General features: G+C 41.2%; 1 protein-coding gene across 10 annotated transcripts in view; it reads left to right on the top strand.

The window, feature by feature from the left end:
• MAP4K4 (mitogen-activated protein kinase kinase kinase kinase 4) overlaps positions 1-14,730 on the top strand; it is a 161,399-nt gene extending 146,669 nt beyond the window's left edge. For all 10 annotated transcript variants that reach the window (XM_054058189.1, XM_054058136.1, XM_054058181.1 and 7 more), the window contains 7 exons: positions 262-405; positions 5,863-5,997; positions 8,934-9,034; positions 9,778-9,927; positions 10,742-10,901; positions 13,156-13,295; positions 14,039-14,730. In XM_054058189.1, coding sequence (XP_053914164.1) covers positions 262-405; positions 5,863-5,997; positions 8,934-9,034; positions 9,778-9,927; positions 10,742-10,901; positions 13,156-13,295; positions 14,039-14,122 — 914 coding nt within the window. In that variant the 3' untranslated portion in view covers positions 14,123-14,730. The remainder of the gene's footprint in view (positions 1-261; positions 406-5,862; positions 5,998-8,933; positions 9,035-9,777; positions 9,928-10,741; positions 10,902-13,155; positions 13,296-14,038) is intronic.
• Positions 14,731-27,970: the final 13,240 nt, after the last annotated feature.

Here is a 27,970-nt window from a genome sequence, read left to right as displayed (position 1 = left end):
GGAACTGGTGTTCTACAAAGCTCTCCATGATCTACCAGTCTCTCACACTCTTGAACGCTGCAATTTGGTGTCAGTAGTCATTGCAGGTAAGTTGTGTAGAGAGCCTGTACATCATGAGATCCTTTAAACTGCAGGCAACTGAGACCCAGCCAGCAGTGGTTAGACTTGCTCCAAACAAGACAGTTGCTGTATCAAGCATCAGTTCATCAGAATATTTGGAAAATCTGCCTGCTAACTTGAATCTGTTTTTGTTTCTTTTAGGAGTGAACTTGTTAGTGGGCACTGAAAGTGGTCTGATGCTGCTAGACAGAAGTGGTCAGGGGAAGGTTTATCCGCTTATCAATCGAAGGCGATTCCAGCAAATGGATGTACTTGAAGGGCTGAATGTCTTGGTGACAATTTCTGGTAAAGTTAATTTTTCAATATGATTTTTCCACCTTTTTGGCATGGCATGGCAGAATGCTTTTCTTGGCAGCCTATTTGTTGAGGGGGAAGTCCTGACTTGACTGAAATCAGTGGGTTTTCCATCATTTCATCTCTCTGAATCTACAGTTTGTTTCAGCAAGTGTATCATTTTCCACCCAATACCCTGTGCCTGCTTGCCCTCTGTCCTTCCTCCTGTGGGGTGGCCTTTAAAAATGCTGCTGTTTGAGGGAAATGTCTGGTTTTGTTTGTACAGTGTCTGTGAGCTGTAAGTTAATATTTTGTGACCTTTGTAAAAATGGCATTCTTTCCCTCTGTCATGATTACTTTCAACCTCTGCTCTAGCCAAAACCTGGATTTGCCACTTGGTTTTGAAGACATCTTGTGTGTTAAAATCTGTAGAATGGGAAATGCTTTTCTGAAGTAAGGAAATAAAAGTGATGTGCAGTGAGTGTGTGTGTTTGAGAGAGGGGAGCGTGCAGTGTGCATGTGATGTGGAAATTACCAGTGTGGGAAGGCAGATGGGTGCAGCTTTTGTCCTTGCCTCTCACTGGATGCAACTGCAGACAGCAAAGCAATGGGAGATGAAGGGGCGCAAAGACTGATTTTGTTTGTTATGTGTATGCCAATGAAAAATATTTTTTATGAAGCTTAAGGTTTCAGACTCTTTGGGTCCCAGAGAGTTATTGCATAAGGATATGCTGCTGTTAAGCAACTTGATGTGTTGTACTGTTAATCTCTCTTCACAGGAGTCATTCAGCCATTTAGCTTTGTTTTAGTTTGTTTGTGAAATCAGCCTTTGGTACTCTGTGCCTGTGTGACAAGGAGAGGATGTTAAACGAGGTTTCGCACGGTGGTCCCTGTGTAGCTGTTTGGAGCTGCCCAAGATTTTGCTGAACTGAAGGAGATCTTTGGCTCTCCCAATGTTTGTGCAAAAGGACACACACCTAGGCATTTTAATGCACTGTAATGCATTAACAGTGTTGTCTGAAAAGTTGTGCTCATGCTTGTGTTCATCAACATGAGACTGCTTCTGTCTAGAACAATGAAATTTTATTGGGTTGTTGCTTGCTGTGTTCTCAGCTACAGCTCTGCTGTGAAATCTTTGAAACAAGAAGATGAATCAAGAAGGGTTTAAAAAAACCACAGCCTGCTGTGTCCTTTTGATGTCTAGCAGTGTACGTTAAAAATGCAAGCTGTTTGAAAAGTACCATTTGATAGTTTATTTTATAGTAGACCTTATAAACAAAAATATTGTGTAAGCCAACTTGTGTAAAATCTGTTGGTTTCAAGCATACCCTATGCAGACAACGAGTGGAGTGTCTGTGATTCAGTCGTGTGGGTAATTGTTTTAGGTTTGTTTATGTTTGCTTCAGTCATGATCGGAGTACCCTGACACATCCCTTTTCTTTGTTTCCTTCACAATGATTGCTTCCTCTGTGGAGACACGCGACATTAACCCTTAAGAAATCGGCTGATCTTTGGCTGGTTAACGCTTTCATCTCTGTGCCATGTCCTATGTTTTATGGGAGGTTACTGGAGTACGAGACAGGAGAGAGAGGCAGGGCTGAGGGAGCACATTCAGCAAAACTGTGCTGCTATTATGACCAGGATTCCCCTTATGTCGCTCTTTTGCCTTCTGTGCTGCACTGTTCAGTTTAAGCTACCCTCATGCTGAACTTCCCATCATTTACAGTGAGTTGCTCCACATTTGCAGGTAAACCAGGAATGCTGAAATGAGGTTATATTTCTGCAAACGATCTGTTTTGGCAGCACGGTTACGGAACTGCCTCTGAGCTTGGTCCTAAGACTGGTACTGCTCTGCTGGGAGGGTTGTTCAGCTCCCTAAAGCACTCTCAGCTGTACGTTCCCTCGGCTTTTTCGAGAAGTGATGTGCTGGTGGTGATGAGGTTTGAAAGATGTTACCACATTGTGCCTAGAAGTTGCAGTGTGTTAGAATTTCAAGGGGATTGTCACCTAAAATTGCTTTTAACATACACTCTCTTGAGTCTGGAAACCTGAAATCAGTTGTTCCCCAGTGTATTTCTCAAATACAAAACTTATTGACGGCATAACTTTTGATACTGAGATACTGAGCTGCTACAGCTAGTACAGGAAAGCTTTGCAGGTCAAAGCAGAGTAGTTAATGGGTTCTTGAGTTCATACTATTGGGAGGCAAAAAATTAGTTTTGGCTGCTCAAGTAATACGGTGCTAATTAGGCTGAGAGTCATGCAAATGGTGGAGGAGGGAGCAGCAACGTGCATACAGAACACACTCCACTTGTGGCTCCCTGAAGGTTTTGCCAGCCCAACTGGCAGATGGTGGCACTCAGGAAAGTAGGAAAGGATGACTAAGTAGAAGAACTGGTTGGAGTCTTCCTGGTTAATAATTAAAAACCACAGTGGCAATAGAAACAAAAACTCAATATAGGAAAAGGGACTTCGCGCTTGCAATTATCTCTGTGGAATAATCAGAGCCAGGAGTTCTCACAGGAGTCACTGGCTGATCGGTTCATTTGATGGCTGTGACAGAGTTTTCTTTCTTATTTCATGAGCATTTAGACTAAAAGAAGAAAGAGAAAATATGAGATTTTTGAGAAGTGTTTAAACTGACTGGTAGAGATTTACAAGCAGAAGGATATAATCCCCCCACTCCCAATACAAACATTAAGAGCAGCATAACTTGTTGGAATACACACATAGCCATGTTTATATAAATAACTGGTCCCGCTCTTTTCATGTCAGGCTGCTAAAATGCAGAGGAATTTCCTGTCTTGTGACTTTCCTTGTGGTCTAGACACTAAAACACAATGGGAACACACTTGAAATATTATTGTTGTTTTGAAAAGTGTTTCTTATTGGAAAGAAATACCCTGGTGCTCATCATGTGTCCAAAAAAAAAAAAAAAAGCCACGTGCTGGGAAATTCCAGTGCGGACTATTTTTTCTGAGTCTTCAAGTTTGACTAAGCTGCTGGGCAAGCTAAAGCTGTGGAAATATCTGAAAGAGAATTTGTCTCCCAGTGGGCAGGGACTTGTGATGGTTTTAGAAACATTTGATGCATTGTACTGACCTTGATCCCTCTGAGCTCTTCCTTGCCCAGAACTGCAGTGCCAGGTCTGGACGATTTTCTCTGGTTTTCAGTGTATCTAAAAGGGCCCTTGTGGTTATCATTTGTAGTATTTTCTTGGGAGGACCTTTCATTGGTCAGACGTAGAACTTTGGGAATATTGTTTCATGCTCTAGTCCCTTTTTCAAATATTGAGAAAGCTACAGAAGTGCTGGAGCTTTATCCCTATATGAAACATGGCTTAATAAATATGAAGTTGGGCAATAAGTCAGCATGCTCATTTACTGCCAAAACTGCTGTCACATTTCTAGTGACAGCAGTGTTACTTCACATTTCATTTTGTGTCATCAGAGCAGAGGGGCTCCTACGATTAAATAGGAGGTCCAGTATTTAAAAACAGGTCTCCAATTCCACTTTAAATGTAAGCTTGGTGAACAGATTTTTCACTTTGAAACTGCTTCCTCCTGGCCTTTGTCATCCATATAGTCATAAAAAGATCTTTTAGGCTGTGTATCTTTGTAACAGAACGGCACTGGAGTCTGCTTGCAAGCTGTGCTTCCCAAGCTGCCCCAGCCTCTGCGGCTGCTTCTCCTGAAGAGAATGGCTCTGATAGATGATCTGCTGCCATCAGGGCAGGGGCTCTGCGCCAGCTTCAGGACCCTAGTGTGGGACTGGCTGGGTGCAGCGGGATGGTCTTAGTGCTCGGGATTCATGTCCTGCTGCAACCAGTATCCCCTAATGCTCTGTGCTCATCCCTGTTCCTGAACTGGGCAGCCAGCTGTGAACTGATCCGTCAGTAGACATCATGTGGAAACTTAAAAGACAAATTGAAGACATTAGTGGAACTATAGTTGGATCTGGCTGGCAGACTGCCAGGTGGACCCTCCTTACAGGTCATGGTTTTCTGCAGTGCAGGCCAGTACTATGTCAACTGGTCAGCCCAGTGCTGACTGCCGTACAGGTCAGCTGTTTTCCTCTCAGCTCCAAGGGCAGTGAACCGCTGTCCACAGTCACCTGGTTGCCTTATTGTGAAGCACTAGCATGGAGCTACTCAACTGACAAGTTGGGTCCCTGATACCATCTCCCATTTCCTTTTATTTGCACAGACACTGCATGGACCCTTATTAAATGACTCTTAGTCTAAGCAGGAATGATCTCTCTTCCTTGCCTCTGGCTTCATCTGCAGAACTGAGATAGCTTTGAGTGGCAAAGCAGATGGAGGAAGGAGAATGCTTTGAATATGTGCATTTAGGGGGATACATTCTCATCTAGTTCAGCAAATGCTTTGCAGGCCACTGGTTGTTAAAGAGCCAATGATAAAGTTTGTCATGATCCTTGCTCTGCATTCAAAGAGGCCTTCATGTATCGAGTGTTAAGAATCTGAGTTGTATTTTGATGACCATGGCAGATGTGTTGTCAGTTGAAGATCGGGTAGCTGGGCAAATAGGTTCACCTGTGGAGAAGAAACACCTCTTGCAGTTTCTGTGTGCTGCCGGGTAAATATTACACTCCTTTCAGTACAAGGGAAGGGCTGCTGACAAAGCAGTCATAAGCTTTTAGCATAGGCAGATGGAGTTTGCACAAGCTGTGTGAAATTGTCTGACTGCAATTTAAGATCTTGTGCTTCTTTTCCTTGCAACAGAATTGGTCTAAAGTGGTTCAGTAATGACATTGTTTAGGGCTGTTGTTTGGTGTGCTTTTCCACCTGGAGAACAATGAACGATCTTAATAACACTTAAGACCAGTGTTGTGTCTCTGAGGATGATATAACAGATGGAAATGTCCCGGTCACTAACCAGGAAGAGATTGTGAAATACATTTTATCACCATATTCTTCTTCACTTTTGCTTCTTCCTTTCAAACCAGTCCTGCTCTCTTCTGATAGCTGTATAGATATTATTGGGCCTCAAATTCCATCCTGCTGCTCTCCTACAGTTTTATGCAAAAAAAGAGCCTTTCTGACTCATATATATGTATGTGTGTATAAATATATATATATTTTTTTTTTTAATCTCTGTGCATGATTCTCTGGTGCTTATGTTGTAGGAGTATAACCCTTTTCTAATAAAAAATGTTTCTGTCCTAAGAACCAGGCAACCAAGAGCTGTTCCCTTGAGTTTGTCATTTTATGTTCCTGTGGTATTGCCATATGTCTCAGTCATTGATTATCAGGAAAGCATATTCTTGGATGGAGTCTGGAGTAAAGCTGTTGTGAACATAAAAACTGAGGGAAATCTCTGTGGCTGCAGCAGTTTCTCCTTCATTGTTATTTTGCTTTCCTCTGCAGAGCTTTCGGTTTCCATGGGCATGGGTTTTTTTTGCATTCATCTTCCTATGGAGATAAAGCACTCTTTTTCATTTTGTGTTCAGGTAAGAAGAACAAGTTGCGAGTTTACTATTTGTCCTGGCTAAGAAATAAAATACTTCACAATGACCCTGAAGTAGAAAAGAAACAGGGCTGGACAACGGTGGGGGACTTGGAAGGCTGCGTGCACTATAAAGTTGGTGAGTAGCAAATGTAGTAGTCAAATCGTCGGGATAGAAGTTGTCTGAGAAAGGGACCTGCAGTTGTCTGTAGCTGCTGGGTTTAAGGCGTGGTTTTATTTCTAGCTGACTTCCCTATCCCTTGGGGTGAACCTTTCTGGCAAAGCACTAGAATAGATGGCAAGTTACTGCATTAAACTGAATATGCAGTGGGATGTTTGACTATGAACTCGAGTGGGTACAAATCTCCATCTTGTCTCCTTCCCATAGCGGATGCAGCCTCCAGGAGGGTGCTTATATGGACAGTGAGGGCTGGTAACATTTTGCCACCTCCATAAAACCCTTTAGGTAACAGAGAGACTCTTGTTAACCAGCAGTTGTTCTCTTCACCAACAAGTTTTCCTGATTTTTTACTGTGATGAAATCACATGCTGGAGTGGAATGGAAAAAAAGTCCCTTTAATGTAGGTTTTAAAGACTGGGAATTAAAAAAAAAAAAAAGAAGAAAAGGATAAAAAAGAAAGAGTGGGAGGAGAAAGCAAGTGCAGCTCGCGCATGAGCTTTGGGGAGGCATCTGGGAACAGAAACATATGTTTAACTTCAAGATGATTCATTGATTGCCCTTAGCTCACAAAATTTCCTAATGCCATCTCAGATCTGCTGCATACAGTTATGGAATGAAGTGTCTTTTCACTAGGCAGTGCCTTTTGAGTAGTTTTAAGTAATTTAAATGGATTCGGCTGTAGAAACTTCCATGAAAACAAGTGAAAGACATACAGCATTCAGTTAGCAGAGTATGCAGTGAGCCTCTTGCCCTGCAGGTGGGGATATGAACTAAGAGCTCTTTCTCCTGCTTCCGTTTCATGATGCATCTTAATGGACATTGGATGTTGCCTTTGATTTAGTTTTCTCCTAAGAGCCGGCTCAGTTCCTTTCCAGCTGTGTTGGTCAATGGGGTTCAGCAGCAATCAAACTGAGCTCTATTTCCTCCTGTCATGCGTGTGCTCTTAGAAAAACCTGCTAGTGAGGTGTAATCAATATTATGGCAGTAAGTGACTGCTGAACCAGGAGCTTGACCCCTAAAACAATTAATAATATACTTCCTTGGTATCATACTCCAGGGCATCAGCAGCATAATGAAGTGGCCTGTTAACAATACATTAACAGCTATTGAAAGGAGGCTTTCCAGCAGGGAAGTGGCTGAAACAAAGAGCATTCTCTTCCAGATGAAGAGGGGTTTGTTACCCTGGGCTGCAGCCTGGCACTGAACTTCCCTCTGAACCACAGATATACAGTAGACTGCTTCAGGTAGTGAGAGGCCTCTTTGACAGCTGTGCTTCAGTTCCAAGAAGGATGAGCTCTGCCAATAGTTGGGCTCACAGTCTGGAGGCTGCCACTGAGGCAGCTGGCACTGATTGCTTCCTTGTCTCTTTGATGCAACAGAGGTCTTGGACATCAGGGTGAAGTGGTATTTATGGATCTTGGTTGCTTCAGGCAACTTTTGGCTCCTCTAAATGATAAATTGCTCTTTTGAAACTTAAGATTTGGGTGAATTCCCAGATAGCACCCAGAGCAAAGAATGAGGATTATCAAAGGTCCCCTTTCACAGATAAGGTGGTTTTGTTCGATATTCCCCTCTTCCCAGAGAAAAAAATTCCAAGAAGTCTTGTAAGCTAGACAAGACTGAACAAAAGCTCTGTTTTTCAGTCAGTACAGCTGTGGAGGTTGAGAGACTTCTTTTTTTGTCTGTCGAAAAAGTGTCAAGTCCTTTAACACTTACAGTTCAGTAGTCTTGCTATCCTGCAGAGTAAAAAGAGCAAGTAGTCGCTTTGTATCCCCGTTGCCTACTAAGAGACAACTGCAGGCTTGTACAGTAGTAAGATATCTAAAAGATATTAAAATAGTATTTATTAAAGAATTATTCTCACAAGTGTGAGATTTTCACTCCTGCCATGTTTCAAAATCAGTTTTGGTTGGGAGATATGGTAGTACAGGGTGAAGGTGCCCGGAACTGCTCATTGTTTTGGAAAAATATCATAGTCCCCTAAAACTTGGGGTAACAAGGTTGCAGAAACCTCCAGAGGTTTCTCAGTGTCACCTAAACCGTGTTAATATTTTTTTCTCCCCCTAAGAAGACTGCTGAGAACAAGTTAACAAATCTTCCTATTTGGAAGCTCCCATGATCTCTTCTTTCCCAAATCCAGATGGCAGCTGAAAATGCAGATCCAGCAACACTTCTGGAATGGCTGTCTCTCGACTTTCAGTCCCTTGTTGAGAACAGTAGTAGTGAACAGGGCTTTTTCTGATGGCTAATTTAGCCACCTGTTTGAATGTGGCAACAGAGTTGTATTAAAGCATTTGTGGATCAGCTATGTAATGACACTATATTTCTGATAAATTGTATGGACTTTTTTTTTTTTCAAATGAGAGTTACCTCACACTTCAGGGATAAAGGAAAGTGCTCCGCTATCAATCTTGCCTTTTGCTTCTGAAATGGACTTGTTTCTTAACTTTTTATTTCAGTTCCTTTTTTTCCTCCTTTCCGCTGGGGAATTTTGTCCTCAACTCAAAATACCACTGCCAGTGGCATGACTAGAACTGCCAAAACACAATGCCACAGTCATAGCCTTCTTTTATTGGAAATGTCACTGTCTGAAAACTGATTTTCTTGTCTTGATGATTACAGACTGTCTGATGTGGAAAAAAATAATTGTGTGTACTGACTAAGTAATTCAAAAAATGGTGACGCAGTCAGTTACTGTTAAGAATAAAGATTTTTGTGGCATAAATGTGTCAAAATATTTAACCACGTAGAATTAGCAATCTTAAAATACGAAGTTGCTAAAAACCTCCAATGTGTGTAAGTATGGAGAAATATTGTCGTTTTCTGCTTTCCTCAAGTAACTGGAATGACTTTGGAATTGCTGCTGAATTCTTTTTTGTTTTATTTAATTTCAGTAAAATATGAAAGAATCAAGTTCTTGGTAATTGCATTGAAGAGTTCTGTGGAAGTCTATGCATGGGCACCAAAGCCATACCATAAATTTATGGCCTTTAAGGTAACAGTATATTTCAGCCATACATAGGATTTTTTCATAACCACTTGCAGTTACACCTTTTATAGAAATGTTCTGACATTTTATCATGGCTGTATGATAGTTTCTTAGTTAAATCTGCCATGACTTCATATTATATTTTAATTTAGGAGGTTTTTTAGCCATAAAAGACTATACACTAAAAGTTCTAAATTGTAACTGAACATAAACTAGTAATTGAAATGACATAATATCACAACTGTTTGTTTGTATAAAGAAAACATGAGGCAGAGAGAAGAGAACTGAGTCTAAAATGTCTTCATATGAGCAGAATAAGTCATTAAGTTATACTTACCATCATAATTTTTTTTTGAACGCTGCAACAATGAAGTAAGCTGCCTTGGTATAATTACCAGGCTGATTTACAGGCAATTAGTTACCGTCAGTAGTGCAGATTGAAGTAGACACTGTGGGAATGCCAAATTGCCCTGAATTTAGGGGAAAACAATTCTTACTAAAGAATAAACAGACCAACTAAAGTGAATACCGCAGAAAATAGCTTACAGTATTATGGGATTGAAATGCAGCAGGTGGCAGAGTAATCTGTCCTTGTCCATGAGAGACATGTTAGCCTAACTGCTGTGATGAACAGGGGCCATGGGGCCATGGGAGGAATAAACCCATAATATGTGCATTAGAACATGTTTATATAAAACTCAGTGTGGTTCTAAGTAGTAAAGTAAATCTCACCGATTATTGTCTCACAGTCGTTTGGAGAATTGGTACATAAGCCATTGCTGGTGGACCTAACTGTAGAAGAGGGTCAGAGACTAAAAGTCATCTATGGCTCCTGCGCTGGCTTCCATGCTGTTGATGTGGATTCAGGATCGGTCTATGATATTTATCTACCAACACATGTAAGAGCTTCTTCTGGGGTCAGGTTTTTTCTTTCTTTCTGATCCTCCCCCCTGCCCCTTCTTTTCCTCAGATGACCAACATGTCAGTTTGTCCATATGGATCACTGCCAGATGCTGACAGCAGTAACTTGGGTGGAGGTGTCCAAGCAGATGCAGCCACCTGTGAGGCTTGTGCCTCTCTCTGTCCTCTCATAATAGTCAGTATGTCTCCATGGCTGGGAGCTGCTTACTCAGATCTAATGTGGGACAACGTGACTGTTTCCTGTGTAGCAGCTAAATGGTTGAGTGCATTGCGAATGGCCGGCAGAGGCTGCAGGGAAGATGGCAGTACAAATGACACTACAACAGCCCACTGATTAGAATCAACAGGATTGGCAAATGCCAGGTGGTCTTAGCTACCGAGGTTTCCTGTTGTCCATTGTACACAGAGGTGTCAAATGGGCCTGCAGTGTGTGTTGCACTCCCCAGGCACTATTCACTACAAGGCAGAGACCTGAGGTCTGCATCTGTGTAGCTTGCCCCAGGCTCCCTTTCTGCCCATGGAAAGAAACAAACACTCCTACGGAGAAGATAATCTTTCCTGGGTTTAGATGTCTGCCTTAAGATGAGAAGATTTGTGGCCCAAGGATTAAAAAGGTCTTTGCTGTCACTGTGTAGTGTATTTAGGTTGGGGGGAGTAGAGGTAGCACTTCTGAAGTTAGTGAAACCCTGATCTGCTGTCAGCCAAAACAAAAAATTGCCCAGTCTTTTCTCCCAGCCCAGGCTCTGCAGCATTAAAACAAAAAGTCTTCCTGCTTCACTTCTGTTTCTGTAGATCCAGAGCAGTATCCAACCTCACGCAATCATCATTCTCCCAAACACGGATGGAATGGAGCTACTGGTCTGCTACGAGGATGAAGGAGTTTATGTCAACACTTATGGAAGGATAACCAAGGATGTGGTTCTGCAGTGGGGAGAAATGCCAACTTCAGTTGGTAAGTGCCCCTGGTGAATCATACACAACATGCCATTTAGGGAGCATGAGTGCGTGCACGCAGGCAGAAGGAAGGTGCATTGGGTTTGACTTCAGATTGAGTAGCAGTGATGCTGTAGTATTCCTGTAAAAGAGCAGTGCAAGGTGGAGATTAGTCATATGGATCTATTTTCTGCGGAGTTTTTGAGAACAAATTCCAGACAAGCAAGTTGTGGAATTTAGGAGTGAAAAACTCACTAGAGCTTCTATGTACTGCTGCGGAATTTTTGCTAGGCAGCCACAAAGATGTGGAAACCTTTCAGTATAAAGATAGGTAAGGTGGCAAATGGGTAAGATATTATGGGTAATTCTGTATAGTGATAGGACGAGGGGCAATGGTTATGAACTGGAGAGGGGCAGATTTAGGCTAGACGTAAGGAAGAATTTCTTCACCATGAGAGTGGTGAGGCACTGGCACAGGTTGCCCAGGGGAGCTGTGGCTGCCCCATCCCTGGAGGTGTTCAAGGCCAGGTTGGATGGGGCCTTGGGCAGCCTGATCTAGTGGGATGTCCCTGCCCGTGGCAGGGGGTTGGAACTGAATGATCTTTAGGGTCCCTTCCAACCCAAACTATTCTATGATTCTGTGTAGGTAACAGTCTATATAAATTATTTGATCATATATGAATATGGTCATTTGATTATTTACTTCAATTCACCTGCAGATTGCTCATGTATCCTAGCATGATACTTCTCCCACATGTCTCTAGTTAAAAATAAGGTATATTTGAAAGTGGGAGCAATGAGTGTAGTAAAAATGGATGCAGATTTGTTACAGGCACAAGCACACACCAGGATCCTGTGCTGCCATATTTCAGTGCTGTGTGTAGCATGGGCTGTAGTCACACTTTATATTGAGTTTTACATGCTTGGGAATGGACACTTATTGGGAAAGAACTGCTGGTAGCTGTTCAAGCAACAGAAACAATAATGCAGGAGGAAATTTAAAGAATTTCTGTGCACAGCGTGTTCACTCTTATGGTGATTAACTCTCGAATAGATCTAAAAGCAAGCAGAATTTATCAGCTGGCAAATTGTAGAGCCTTTGGGGACTGGAGTGCCTGTGAAGTAAATGGCACTAAGGCAGACAACACCATCTGAACATCTCATCTGACAATTTTTGGAAGCTATTTGGCTCAGTTACCACTATTGACATATTATACTGTAGTAGATAATTTGATTTAATTTTACTGGAAGTTAATATGAGAAAAATTCTATAAAAGAGAAGCATTAAAAAATAAAGTATTTTTTTAATTTTGCTTGCTGAGATCTATGTTCTTTTTATTTTTCTGTTAAGTATGAATGCAAATCAGAGGCAACAGCTTATTCTTCATTAAGTTCCCATATGTTATTTTTGGCAGTGTTCCTAAGACTATCCATCATATTGCTTTTTGAATATACCTTTTCATAATGCAGATGACTTTCTCCTTTATCTGATTTTTTTACTGCCATCAAGAACAGATTTTTTTCCTCATGGTACTGCTAATCTGTTTCTCCCAGTGACACACTTAAGGAAAAGTGCTTGATTTTTTTGCTTTATTTGTGCACAAAGGAAAGCACTATGAGAAATAATAGTATTTCCACATGGAAAGCTTAATATGAATCTCTTTTGAGACACAGCCCAACTGACTTTCTCAAGGAGATCAGTTTTTTGAAGTATTACCCCTGTTAGGGGAGTCTGGTTCTGTTTGGGTTTTTTTGGTTTTTTTTTTCTAGTTTTCTGTTCTCTCCTCTTTCTCTGTTTTTACTGACAAACTCCTTCAAGGAAATAACACCATGGGACACATAGCTGGTGCTGGGGACATACTGGAGTGAATAATTTTAGTCTTATTTAAATCTTGGGTTCTGCTTTCTCTTTGTCAGCACCTGATTAGCCTGTCCCTTTGCTGCAGGAGAGAAAGCCTGTGTAAAAAAACCTTGATGTTCCTTCAATTTAACTAAAGGTTTGGAAGGTTCCCATTGTGTCATGAATGCTCAGGCAAGGCATCTATTACTAATACAGAAAGCCTGTGAGGATTTATTTTTTTTTTTAAAAAGGTACTTTTAGGCATCATCAAGATGCTGAAGACAGAAGTACCACTCTGAATGCATGTGTAGTTATAAGTACCTGCAGATAATTTTTAACTAGACCGCGTCAGTATATTTGTCTGCTTTTTCAGTTCTTCCGTGTTGCCCTCTACCTGTCCTAATGGGCTGTGTGCTGTGTTTTCTTTCCAAAGCGTACATCCGATCCAACCAGATTATGGGCTGGGGAGAAAAAGCTATCGAAATACGATCAGTGGAAACTGGACACTTGGATGGTGTGTTCATGCACAAAAGGGCACAAAGACTCAAGTTCTTATGTGAACGCAATGACAAGGTATAATTGCTCCCACCTTAGTTGCTTGCCAAGATGGTAAATGTGTACATTGTGTGGGTACTTGTGGTCGTTTGAGCCCAACCAGCAGCCAAACACCCACCCAGCCTCTCACTCACTCCTCTCTTCTGTGGGATGAGGATAAAATAGAAGGAAGGTGAAAAGATTCATGGATGAAGATGAAGACAATTCAATAAGGACAGCAAAAGCTGCGCATGCAAGCCAGGCAAAATAAGGAATTCATTCAGAACCTCCCGTTGGCAGGCAGGTGTCCCGCCACTTCCCAGGAAGCAGGGCTTCAGCATGCATAATGCTTTCTTGGAAAGACAAATGTCAACATTTGTCCCCCCAAATGTGATGTCCCCCCATCCCTCCATGCAAGCATGCCGTTATATGTTATAAGGCTATCCCTTTGGCCAGTTTGGATTCACTCTTCTGACATTGTCCCTTCTCAGCCTCTTGCCCATCCCCAGCCCACTGGCCCTTGGATGTTGAGGGGCCAGAGAAAAACCTTGATGCTGTGTGAGAGTTGTTCAGTGGTAGCCAAAACACTGGTGTGTTAAAAACACTGTTTAGCCACAGATGCAAAGCCCAGCACCATACAGGCTTCTATGAAGAAAGTCAACTCCATTCCCACCAGACCCAGGACAGCACTGTAGTTGCCCTGTAAATATCAGGGCCAGTGAAGGCAAATTAAAGCCTCTGCTGTCCTACCCATTGAATTTACCAATCTTTTTTCTTTGCAGGTTTTCTTTGCCTCCGTACGGTCAGGTGGAAGCAGTCAAGTCTATTTCATGACCCTTGGCAGGACTTCTCTTCTGAGCTGGTAGAAGCAGTGGGATTTGGCGAGGAATTGATGACATCCAGAGTCTGAGATCTTCATTACTCGGAATTATTTTCAGCTGGAGTACAGACCTGCACTAATGCAGCACTCTGTGTAAATGTGTGTGCAGGCATCACTGGTGTTAGGTTTCTTTTTGTTTTTCAACTGGGGCTGCGACGCAGCTGGTGCTGTAAAGATATTGCCATCAGGTGCTACAATGTCTTTGAGATTTGGGATCATGCTAGAAAGCTACAGGTCTTCTTTTCCCTTCAGCTCCAGGATTCTTAGACTTTGAAGGACTCTGTTAGTGTTAAAACAGAGAGGGGAGAAAAAAGGGAAAAAAACCCCAGACTTACCATGAACATGCTGTTGAGTGGACAGGAGGCAGGCAAGAGAAGGTGAGAAGTGGTGTAGAGAGTCAGGCTGGCTGAAACAGAGGGCAGATCTAGTCTAGTAATGTTAACAATGTATTTAATTGACATTTCTTTTTTGTAATGTGACAATATGTGGACAAAGAGGAAGGTGGAGGTTTTAAGAAGTTAATATTTATAAAATGTGAAAGACACAGTGACTAGGGTAACTTCTTCTTGGGGACAGGGAGGGTGGGAGGGGGCTTGGGGTGGAATTATTTTTTTTGTTGTTGTTTCTGCAGTTTTATTTTGGCCTGGCCAATAACTTTAGTCGTTTTCTGTGTACCAGGTATTGCCTGAAACATGTGCAGATGATTAAAAAAAAAGAGAAAAAAAATAAAAAAAAAAAATTCATTTTCTATAATGATTCTGTGTTAGGCCAGAACTTGGTTATGTCACAGTATTAGCACTGCCTCAGTTAAAGGTTTAATTTTTGTTTAAACCTAGAAGTGCAACAACAGTTTCACCACGGTCTGCACTTGCAGAACTTAAAACAACAAAAAAAAAAAGAAATAAAATCCAAACTACATATGTTTATTTTTTGTGCCTACCTCATTGTTTTTAATGCATAAAATAAAAGAGGTGGTTTAGTTTATACATTTTTAGATGAAAACCATTAATGTCTAATTTAATCTTAATACCAAAACTACCAGATTGAAAGGTTTCTGACTGTTATTGCATAGCAAGTTTCAGCAGGAGGAAAGAGTGGTCTGTTGGGGCAATAGTGGTAGCGGTATGGCAGTGAGACACTGATTAAGGTAATTTGCTTACAAAATCTAGTGAAGCAAGCATTTTTATAAATCAGTTCCATCCTTAATAGAAGTCTGAATTTAGCCTAAAACCAGAGGTTTCACTCTTCTAACATGTGGGCTTAGTAACAGGCAGGTAAAAATAACTAGGCTAGTTCTATAAACTGTTAAATGTTGTAGGAAACATTTTGGGGCGGTGATGTTTTTCTTTAAGAATGCAATGCACTAAAACTCTTTTAAGAATGTAGTTAATACTGCTTATTCATAAAGAACAGCGTATACCTGTGTTTAGATGTAAGATCCCAGCTCTGGCTTTTTTCTTTCTTTTATTTTTTTTTAAGTCAGTTTTATTTTATGAATAAGTTCTGACATTTGTAATAAATGTCTTGAGAGTAATAATTTGTTTAATGGCTACATGTTCATTACTTGAGAAACTTTGAGTGTATAATAATCTGTTGGTGGTGTAATAATGCACAGTGTCACAATTCAGCCATTTTCCTTTTTGTTTTCACTACTTTTTTTTTTTTTTTTTAATTCCTTTGGTGGGGTACTTTGTTGACAGCTGCCTTAAGCTGTTCATTCAGTGAACAGGCTCTCAGTGTTTCATGGGCTTTGTCTTCTGCTGCGGTTAACTTTCCTTCATGGCGTGACAGGTAGGGCTTTTTAAACACGTATTCTTCAACTCAGTCAAGCTGATGGCTCAAGTGACTGGTCACACAATCAATTAAGAGCCAAGAGCACTGAGTGTATAAAGCTCAAACTTGACAGACCCTTCTGTTACTGTCAAATCTGACTGCTGTAAATCCTTCAAACCGCAATCAGCGTTACTGCTGAATACTCCTTTGAACATCGTAGATCGTTGAAAAGCGAATGGTAAACGTGTACCGCCAGCACATGCACACACACCCCGCACACCCCTAAAAAGAATCAAAACTCAAGAAAGCCTTACATTTGCTGGCGGAGGAATACCTAGAACTACTTTTTTTTTTCCTTTTTTTTTTTTTTTTCCTAATTGTATGACTTTTGGATAGTATTGAAGGTGAAGGATGTGTTCTTTTCAGGCCCGGTGTGGTCAGCCAGAAGAATGATCAACCTTTTGTACTATAATGAACTAGAGGGGACTCAGAAATGCAATGTGATGGTAGACGTGGGTGTAATCACACAGCTGCCCTGTAGTGTAGTTTGCCGAACCTGATTCAATCGAATGTCAGTCTGCGTGATTTAAATCTTCCAGTGCTGTGTGGTCAAAAATTAATCTAGTCCTTGAAAACTGATGCTATTCACCTAGAGGAAGATGCTCCAGTACTGTAGGGATGCCCAGGTCATGGATATGTGCTGTTGAAGTTTTGAGGCTCCAAAGGTGGGGAATCTCCTTCCTTCAGTGGGGCTGCCTACTTGGCAGCTTCTGTCTCCACAAAGTGCCAACGCGGCAAGGTAAAAACAGTATTACAAAAACCACTACGTATACCAACATCGAACTCTTCAAACAGTGCTTTTGCAAGCAAAGAAGAAAAGAAAAGCTCCTAGGTTTAGTTTTAAGCTTTAATAAGTAATAATTTTCTGTATCTTTAAGTCAAAGTAACCCTAACTTGTATGACTGCAGTGTTTTTATTTTTTATCTTATGCACATGTTATGTTGGAGAAAATGTTTACAAAAATGGTTTTGTTACACTAATGTGCATCACATATTTATGGTTTATTTGAAAGTGATTTTTGTGGGTTTTTTAGTTTTTCATAGTAGTAGTAGTACACTTTTTGTGATTTATAACCCCAAACTCTGCTGATTATAAAGATGCTAAACAATAATACAAAATGACAAACTGCATTTAAAATTACTAATCGTAGAGCTGCAAAGCAGACTGGTGACAAGTAAAACACTCAGCCTTTTTTTTGCAGTGCTATCTAACTTGTCTTCTGTGTATTATGGAAATTACTGTTTTTTCCCCGTTTTTCCTTAAATAAAGTCAAATTGACACCTATTGTATGTGGAAAGTATTTTGAATATCTTCTGGCTGCAGAAATCAAACTGCATGTTGCCTAGTTGCATGTGTCATAAGAACAAAAGCCTTATTGTCAAATCTCATAGTTTCAGAGACTTTGACAGTACATGGAGGCTTTTGAGGGCTTTTTTGTTGTTCTTTTTTTTTTTTTTCCTTAAAGCCCTATCTCCTGGTGCAGTTGCTCTTTTAAGAATTACAGTTTTCCTTTTAAAGAGAAAAAGTGAAAAGCTTAGAAACATTGGTGATTGAACACCAGCTGGTGGTTTGAAAAGAAGTTGCACAAGGGAGAGCCTGCCTGTGTTATGAGTGTGCTCTCCCACGACACTGCTTTCAGGCATGTGATTTGAGAGCTAACATTACTTATTGCTGAGAGAATGTGATGGACAAGAGTCCTGAGCCAGATTCTTGCACAACATAAAAGCACAGCTCCAAAAAATTCAGGCTTTCCAGGACATAAGCTGTGACTATTGAGCAGGTTTGATGCAAAGCTGCTGGGGTTCTTGTCAGCCTTTGTTAGCCTTTGACCATATTTTTCCACCATCGGTTGTGTCTGTTTTCTGAAGTGGAGATAAGCAGTAGACGTTTCCTTCCGACTAGGCTGGTCTCTGCGAGAAGAGGAGGAAGCCTGTGTTCCTGGAGTCTTGCCTTTTCCTCGCACTTTCATCTGCAGAAAGCAAGGGATGTGGTGTAAGTTGAAAAATGTTCCAGGGTTTCAGTTGTTTCCTATGGACAAAGGTATCTGAAATCCTCAAGACCCACAGCTTTTCCGTTTCTGCAAGTGTAGATATTGACTGAGCTTAAAAAAAACTACCAAGACCAGCCAAGTGCTGATTGGGCTCCTGGCTGGCTCCACTCCAGTTGCTGCGCTGGAGCTGCTGGTTTTATTCAGTCATTGTTTAGTTGTTGGCCTGTTGAAGACTTCCATAACTTAAGCATAATTAACATAGTCAAGCACCTTATCAAGCCATGAAGAAACCTAAGAGAGTCATTACAGTATGCAGTAAGTGACTGAGAGCAGTCGCTCCAGGTGTGACCTTCAGAATGGGCGCTGGCAAAAGCAATAACGAACATGTTTTAGTATTTATTTTTTATTTATTAATTATTTATTATGAATTATTCTTTCATGCTCCTGTGAAAAGACACAATTGCCGTGATTTACAGAAAGGAGGAAATTTAAAAAAAGAGGGCATTGTAAACAGAGCAGAATATTTCATTCCTCTTGGGACTGGTGTAGGTAGTAGTGATGAGAGAGGCCCAAATTTGTAGCTTGGGAGGGGGGGAGGGGATTGTACACAGAATGGAAAAGAAAAAGCTCCACAGCAAAAGACCACAAGCACCTTTAAAATTAACAATGGTAGGACTCAAACCAGACAAATAAACATAAAAAGAAGTGCTTTTAAGAAAATTTTTTTTTACTAAGCTCCTAAAAATGCAAGTTAAATATTAGTAATAAAAAGTAAGGAACAATTAACCATGAGATCAAAGTTAAAAACCTTCAAATTAGAAAAGATACAAGAGGCATTGCTTTTCTGAAAGCCCTTCCAGCCCTTGCTGAAACAACGTGCTAGAGAATTGGGAGTGTGTAAAATAATTAGAGTTGTACACGAAGGGATAAAATCTAGTCCTGTGGGCTGCCTTCTCTTGTGCAGAGAGCTTGTTCGTTCTTTGGCTTGTATCTATACTGTGGTCTAGGGTGAAGAGTGTAATATTGCTAAGAAGACAAAGGCAGAAGTTGTATGAGAAACAACCAAATGCAAGAAGAGAGCCTGCAGTGGAGTAGAGACTTGGCACCATGCATTCGGCACAGGACTGTGCTCTATCGAGATGTCCAAAGCAACAAATTTGCTAACAGTAATGTGAATGCATTTCCACCTTAGTGTCCAGTGCCTTGTTACCCACCTGTGGGCTGCAGCATCTCAGCCTAAAGCTGTTTCTCCCTTCTTCCAGCATCACTGAAGAAAAATCAGCTTGTGTAGTGTTTTACAAGCATGTGTCACGGGTGGCTTGTACTTGCTGCTGGCTTTTACTTTGCCTTAAAACTGCAGGCAGTCTAGCAGGGAAGCAGTCCTGGGGACTTAACTGTAAGACTTGTTTTGCCGCACGAGGGATGTACCTTATGGCCAGGATTTCAGCTGCATGTGAGGGGTGTGCCTTACCTGTGAGCTGTCTTGATGCATGTAAGGAACATGGAGGTGTTTAAGGAACGGGAGGATGAAGTGCTTAGAGACATGGTTTAAGGGAGTGTTAGGAATGGTTGGACTCGATGATCCAGTGGGTCCTTTCCAACCTGGTGATTCTGTGATTCTATGAACGCAAGTTTAAAGAGTTGTATGCACCCAGTAACTGTAAAAAATGTTGGCTGCAGCTCTTCCAATCTGTGCAAATTCACTACTGAGTTCCAGCACCCAGCTCTTGGCCTATTTCCAATCAATTAAAGCCAGGAAGTCTGGTAACAAATGTCTTCTTTTGACTTAACCTACTCTTTAAAAATTGTCATTCTGGTGTTGGCCACACTCGGGCAAGGGTGGACATACGGAGTCAGGCACCGGTATTTCCATGCGGACTACTGTGGTGGTTACTGGTTGGCAAAATTAAAGGAGAACATCAGGTAATTGCAGTCACTTAATTTTCACTGCATGTGTGTCCACACAGCATATGCTCTGATAAAGCGTAAAAACCCTGCTGCAGAAATACCTTGTCCTTATCTCTCCAATTTATCCCACTCTTGTTCTAAACAGTAATAAACTAGGGAGAAGAAGAGGGAGGAAAGTGTTTTGTTTAATAAAATATATCCCTGACTCAATAAAAATACGAGGAAATGACAATGTTTTTTCTTTTGTTAATTTATAACAGGAAATTAATATTTCATTCTCGGGCTCTTGTGGTTCAGTGGAGTAAATGTGCAGCATGGGAAATTCAGATTAATTTGTTCCAACTTCTGTGCACAGCTCAAATTTTGCTTGCTCTCTGTGTGAAATTTTTATTGCATAACCTCATATTTGTCATTCAGCATAATCTGTCCATTACAAGGCATTACCACACTTCCATTTTATATTAATATTTGCATCTCCTAAGCAATTTTGGCCTTGCCGTGTTAGCTGTGGAAGAAAATGTTTTTCTGGGTATGAAACTAGTTTTGGAGTGAAGGGATTGCAAAATACTGTTTGCCTTGGCCCTTGTCACAGGGAGACGAGTGACAATTTTTGGTAAAGTCGTGTTGGTATGGTTAGCAAGACAGTCTTACAAACAAGAAAAGCTGAAGGATGGAAGAGAGTAAACAATATGTTTGGGAGCTTTCAGTGAGTCAGAGATACAGTAGGAAAACAGAAGTTTTAGTTTGTGATCTTTGACCTCAACTATTGGACCATCTTATAGCCTCTTGGACTACCAGTGTCTCCCTTGGTGTTTGATGAAGACAATAGAGCGTAACTCATATGGTTGCTTTCCTAGGCCAGATATTCATACTTACTCATCATTGGCAATTCAGATAGAAAGCCATTAGCAAGGCTAGACCTTGATAAAGCAAAGCACAGAGGGAATTCAGATTTCCCTCTTCTGTTTTGTTGTATTGCTTCTACCAAATTTTTCACCATTGCTGAACATGCATCTGCACATAGCTAACACAGAGCATGCTTACTTGCAACAAGTGTGGGTCCTGGCTTATGGCAACCCTACGTCTCCTACTGGTGGTGCCACAAGGCAGGAAGTGGACCCAAGTCCTCCTCCAAGAGCCTTGTCAAGAGGAGGTTGGAGATGCAAGTCACAGGGTAACTAATACTTTGTGCTGGAGTTTAGGATACTCTGAGCAAGCGTGGCATGAGAGAGCAGGGTGCCCGGCATGAGGAGCTGGGAATGGGGCCGAGCACTGTCTGCTGCAGGGCTAGGGGCAAGCACGGGAGGAAAAAGTCAGGAGAGAGAGGGCAGAGAGCGGTCTTGGAACAGTCTCTGCATCAAAATTTGCAGTACGGACTGACTTCCCACACCTTTAGTCCTTCTGGAGCCCCTTGTTCAGAAAGAACCATGAGGTTCCAGTGCTGAATAGCCACCTTGAGTTGTGTTGTTTAAATTGTGTTTGTTTTACCGTAGCTTGCAGTATGCATTCTGTGTTTAAACAAACAACTAAACTTCATCTAGTTCCTCTATTTTAATGCTTAAAATGGTTAGTTTTGTCTATAGCAACCATACAGCTTTAGACATCAACCCCACAGAAGATTTAAGCGTCTGTTTAACTTCAAATGTAACATGGATGTAATGTACTCTCTGTTTTTCCAAGCACTCAGTTGTGTCCTAGCCTCCACGTGATGCTTAAATGTAGTCCCAAACCTGAAGGCAAACTGCCTCGCAGTGGATCCTACCATGGTGCAGACTACACAGGGCAACTGGCAAAGCCAGGCTTCTGTGCCCATACGTAAGCTCTGTCCTAAGAACTGGCTTGCTGGGCTTCACTAGGTCTTAAACGTACCCAAATCTAATCACAATAATTTCTGGAAAATTCACATGGAAATTTCTTGATGTTTCAGCAATGAAATTAACTGAGAGATAAGAAAAGCGCACAAACTGGCATAGAATGTTAAAATGCAAAGTATGTAATTATAGTCTCACAGTTGTAATGACTCTAATGGATATCAGAGACAACTATAAAAGGAGAATAAATTATTTCAGGGCATAAAGAATCAATTACGGGTAATTAAGCTGCAGTTATTGTTACTGTGCTGCCATGATAGGGTTTTTAACTAATTTTTCTAAAATGGAATAATGCAAGTTGAACGCTAATTCATCTGTCATCTGCCATTCAGATAAAAACATTCTTTCTAGTGCTTTTCAAAACGTGCCAGTGCGTTTTACACTAGTGAAAATACCGGGGATTTTTATGAAGTGATTTATATCATGTCACACAGCTGTTCAGGGGCACCATTTAAACTCAGGTTCAGTGAAGACCATAAAACCATTCCCACTGCCAGTCATGTAAGTGAGCGATCAGGCTTAACAGAGTTTACCTGCTTAAGATGAAGTGATTTGGTAAGTTGGTAATGCAGGGCTGTAATTCTGAGCAAGACAAAGCTTATGGTCATTCAGTACATAGTGCTGAGACGGCTCAACCTGGAAATCAGTTGTTGAAAAGATTGAGTTTACAAAATTAAGACAAACAGTCATTAATTTCACCATGCCATAAATGGCCCCTTGTAAAATGTTGCAGGTGATCCATGAGCAGGTTTGCTGTGCGAAGAACCAGTAGTCCAGCTCATGAAGTCAGAGACCTGAGGTGGCAGTGGTGTTACAAATGATGAGCCAGAAAGGCAGCAGGGCACTGTTGCTCCATCCTAAGACACCGAAGACTACACAGCTGGAGAGTAACTCCTTACTGGTACCAACATGCAAACCGAGATGTTACAAGCGACAACACAAAACTCAGGCAGAGGTTAACTGTTCCTATATTGTGTGGTAACTCACACAAATGAGCAAGGAAATGGATATTATGTTTGCTCCTAGTATTGTGTCTCTACAGATGATCCAAGCTATTTGCAAATAGCCCAAGGGATATTTACAGAGGGATTACTCAGGGACACTAAAACCTGGATGCTGCTGAAGGAGTTTTGGGGTTCCCAGGGTGCCAAGAGCTGTCTAAGATACCTTGGACATCTGGAAGGAAACTCTATGCTTGTGTGTAGGTACCTAAATCCCATCAGAGATTTTAACACGTGTGTTATGACGCCAAACTCCTTAGTGCAGGGCTTGCTGCCCGTTGCGTGTGTTTGTGTACTGCCTTGCATAACTTAACCAGTTGATGCTGTAATACAAACCTTTAGAAAAAGGATTTAAAAACAGAGAAGTGCTAAAAAAATGGAAAATACCAGGGTTTAATGTACCTAACTAAACTTAACTCAGACACCTTTTACTACTGCTCAGTGTGTAATTAAATTTGCAGATTTTCCTTGAGGTGCTGTAATCACTCTACAACAGATGGTTGTCATGGGAGGCATAAGTATTCAAAAACTCTCTTCGTCATCATTGATTAGTTTGGAGCCTTATGCATATCTTACTTGGTGTCATGCAAAGTGCTCATTTTCTCATAAATTATATCAACTTAATATGGTTCACAAATAATTATAAAACTTCTCTACATTCCTGTAAAGTGAGGGAGGTTTATAATTAGAAGCATTTTAATTTTTTTTTCTGTTATCCTAACTTGAAATAAAGAACAAAATATTGGAATTTTTTTATGGAAGAGAATTTTAAAAGGTTTTTGTTTCAGAAAAGTTAAAGTGAAACACAGTATTTGGTTAAAACTAATTTCTTCACTTCTAATAACTAATATTTTGCTTGCTGTAGTAATCACTAGGATGTCATCATGTTAACTGTAATTTGAATTTTGAAGGTGTTTTTATGTTGCTCCCCACATCCATCGTCCCTTTGTGCTGTGCTTTTTGAATGGACAACCTCTGTCTTGGTCCAGGTCACAAAGTTTGTATCCAAAGGAAAATTGTTACATCAGGTTACCTTTACATTTTTGAGGGGTTGAGTATACCTGTAAAACTCCATGTGCTGGGCGAGAGAAGGTGCTGATAAGTAGATGCTTTATAAATATTCTGGCATCAATTAAGTACTTCAGAGGGCATTGATTAAACAAAATATTCTGTCACCGTCAAACTGACCTGAGACAAAATTTAGCTATCATCTTCCTTGATCAGAGAGCATGTATTTCACGAGACTATATTTTTTCCCATGGGAAGCATCAGTTAAACAACAAATTAATTTTCTGATTAAAAAGGAAAAGATTCAGATGGAAAACGCTTAGCCTCCTGTGATTTTTATATATGAAGTACTGAGGTGATGTTTTATCCACTTGGCCAAAGTTTTCATTCTTGAGCTGTCTCATGCCTCACTGTCTGCCCCAGTGAGAAGCCCCTCGTTTCCTCCAGGGAACAGCACACAAAAGTTTCTGCTGCAGACTCACAGGTGGCTGCAAACAGTTGCAAGTGTTCTGGGTAGATATCTAGCAGTGATGGTTTCTGTTAGAACAACTGAGCTTTGTTGGGGCAGGGCGGGAAGCAACAACTCAGAGATTCAGCCAAGCACTCAAGAACTTCTTCAGGTGCATTAAGCACCAGTGTAGAATAAAGTCCTCTGAGTTCAGCCAACCATGACTCCAACTCACAGAGGGAAAAGAAAGCTTACGGTAGATACTTGTTAATTAGAGAGGAGAGAAGCTTTTGTTTCCTATGGAAAACACGTGCCCACTAGAACAAAAGAACGTTTAAACTGAAAAGAAGGAAAAAGGGTGATCATGCTACACTATGAAACTCGTATGTGCAATGGGGCTCTGATTTCCGGTGCCCATTTCACAGGCTTGTCTTTGCAAGGCTTGATGATCTTAGTTGGTCTTTTCCAACCTCAGTAATTCTGTGATTCAATGTCTTCTGCCTAAAAGTACAAGGTGCATTACTTAATCTTTCTTTTGTGCTCCTTGTTGCACATGCATGTGTGTCTACAAATCACACAGTGTTATTCAGCACTGTTTGTCACGCTTTCACAGAGAGCACCTCACTATTGTGTTTCTTAACTGCGATTGATCCAATATACTAATCCCCAAGGATGAGTTTGCAGCAGAGATTTATTGCAGTGGAATATTTGTTCCTAAAAGACCAGTCAGAATAGAGGTTCTAAAGAGTGACTAATAGTTAAAACATTTCCTTATGGGTCTTGTTAAAGAATATTAATTGGTTTAATCTGAAATACAACCCATTCAACCTTCTGGAGTTAGTTACTTAGCATTAGACTGTAAAAATGAACTACAGATAAAGCCGCCTGAAATTGCAGTATTGCACAGCAGAATTGCTTAGCATTGGAACTTGCTTAGGCTGTGAGCTTTCACCTAGATATGATAAACTAAGGCTGAACTTCTACTGAGTTGCACAGAAGAAGGACCAGAACCAGTTCAAGCCAGAAGATAAGGGACCTACATCCAGTTGCAAACCTTAAAGACAGGAAAAGAGATAGCCTGCCTAGAGGCAAGGAGAGAACCTAATAAAAAACAAGAAGACCCCAGCCCCTAAAACACCATTAGATCAACTGTCATGTGGACAGGGGGTGAAGAGAACATGGTAGGTGAAACTTATATTGTAAGGGTGTAATTGCCCAGGCATTAATTTGTTTGGGGTCTTTCTCTGGAGGCACCCAGCTCAAGCTGTAACTTGATGGTATACTATTACTAAATTAGCCTGAAGTATTTAATGTCTGAAACTCTGCCTTGGGAAACACAGGACTGAGGAAACAAGCTTCTTTAACAGTTTTCCCTAGTTAGAAATATTGTCTGGAAGTTAAACATGTGAATATGGATTCTGTAGGACCTTGGATGAAGTCTAAACCAGAAGAAATGTGGAAATCTCTGCTCCTCTCTAAAGTCAAGCACATTCCAGGTACATCAGGACAATGAAAGCTAATTAAAATGAATGTTGGGAAATAGACATGGAGAGCTGCCTTCTACTGGTAGAAGGTGGTGAGCTCCATCTTCTGCTCTTTGATTTTTATGCACCCCATAACCACAGTACACCCTGGGATCACACTGCAGTTACTTCCAAACTGCTCTGTGGGCTCCTGTATGCACCAAGGCAAACGCACTGATGACTCCAACAAACATCTCTGTGCCTGGGACCTGCTGACTTCTGCTCCTGCAGCACAGAAAATCCTCCTTCACCAGACCCTTTGGAGCCACTGTTGACTGGGACATGGCCAGCCCCGGCCACAGAGCAACACGAGCAAGCCTACCTGGGCCATTGCTGGCCCTGTTCATGAAAAGCGGTAGTGCTCTTAGAGCTGTGTGTTTCAGTGGTCTCTTTGCGTGGGACTGCCACAGTGCATGATCTAGGCTGGGGTGAGTGATCTGCTTTTGGCACTCGGTGACTTGAGGACCCTGAGGACTGGTTGTGGTCAGCAGTGCTGTGGCTGTTCCCTCCAGCAGTGGTGCCAAGGAGAGAAGGAAGAAGAGCAAGAGGTCACAAAAATGAACATATCGAAGTTGTTGATCTCTTTTTGCGCTGCTTCTATAAATAGAATAAATGTTTTTGGTTTCAGTTTTATTTCTAGTAATACAGAGCATTGTGTTTTCATTCTCATTGCTGAAGTGGCTAAAAGAGTTCCTAGATCCTCTTCCTATTCCTTTGCGATAACAGGACTGGGTAGAGGAAGACGTGCTTTTCCAGTGGCAGGGAGATGCTTGCATGGTGAGGCAAGATACACAAGAGCTCAAGTTCCTCTCTCGATACTCCTAGGGAAGTAAGGAGAGATGCCAGGGATGGCAAGCCAGCAGACCTGGGACTGGAGGCTGCCCATGGCTGTGCCTTGTAGAAGAAGGATGCAGAGGCTGGGGAGTCTTTACACCTGGTCATGCACCTCGGGCTTGCCAAGCTGAGTGCCACCAACTAGGGGAACCTCTGTGTAGGCAGATTGCACTGCTTGGTAAGACCAAGTCTCTAGGATCATCTCACACTTGTCTGCATCTGCTGCAGGAGAAGCAGCTTTCTCCTCTCTGTCAATCATGCCTTTAGAGCCTGCAGGACTCTAAAGGCATGATTGATCTCTTGGAAATTTTAGAGGCTTGTATTTTTGTAGCAGCTGTGAATTCAATCTTATTTGAAAAATATTATTGTTCCATTTCCCTCGTTTTTTTTTTTTTTCTGTTGTGTTTGTCCTTCCTTCTTTTCTTAAGTAGCTACTTCTGTTTCTGTCCAAAGCAATGTTTGTCTTGCAATGTAATGGTTCAAAGCAACACACTGGAGATTTTGTCAGTGGATGCAGTTAGTGCTCCCTCTAGCAAGGATACCATTGTGTGGTATTGGAATTGCATTTCTGCACTGCAGTGTTTAACTGTGCACATTTCCCAGTGCAAACTGTCCCAAGATGGGCAGGCACTCCAGCTTTTAAACAAACAGCTTTGGGCTAATATGGAAATATGTGCAAATAATATCACATTTGCATGAGGGATGAAGCTGTAGAAGAGGTTTCAAACAGGCTAAATCCAAATCTTGCTTCTAAATTGGCCATCTGTTTGCAAAATACATATCAGCAAATGCTATAATTTCATGTACGTGACTTGGTTTCAAGTTGACTGTGGTAACTCTGAGGCTTGACTAATGAAGTTTTGTAATACCCTTCTTCATAACTTACTGTGGAAAGTGTTATCTGTGCTGGCATTTCCCAAACCCCGAATGCAGAGACCCAGAAGTTCCTTTGGATTTGAAATATGGTGATATTAAGCAAACCCATTTTGCAAGTTTTAATCTCACTCCAGGAAACACTATTCTCATGAAGAGAACACTATTCTCATCAGAAAAGTGCACCCAGTTTCCTTCCAGTAAGATCCAGGCTGAGCCATTATCTCTCAGCACAGATGATGAGTGTTTGCTGGCATGCAGAATTGGTGGTTCACGGAGTTTTCTGCAATGACAATAGATTGGGAGATGCTAAAAAATCTGAAGTTTGCAGAGGAAGTGGCAGTAAATACTTTTTGCATGTCATAATGGGTCAGGGATAAAAAACTAAATTATGTCTTTATCCAAGTGAATAGCAGTGATGTTGTACATCTAAATATTTCTAACTATGATGTGCAAATTCTGTTTCTTGCAGTATCTTTTGGATCCCTCACTACAAGAAAGACATTGAGGTGCTGGAGAGGGTCCAAAGAAGGACAAAGAAGCTG

The sequence above is a fragment of the Cuculus canorus genome, chromosome 1 (assembly GCF_017976375.1).
Source record: "Cuculus canorus isolate bCucCan1 chromosome 1, bCucCan1.pri, whole genome shotgun sequence".
NCBI lineage: Eukaryota > Metazoa > Chordata > Aves > Cuculiformes > Cuculidae > Cuculus > Cuculus canorus.
This window is presented reverse-complemented; position numbering and strand designations above follow the sequence as displayed.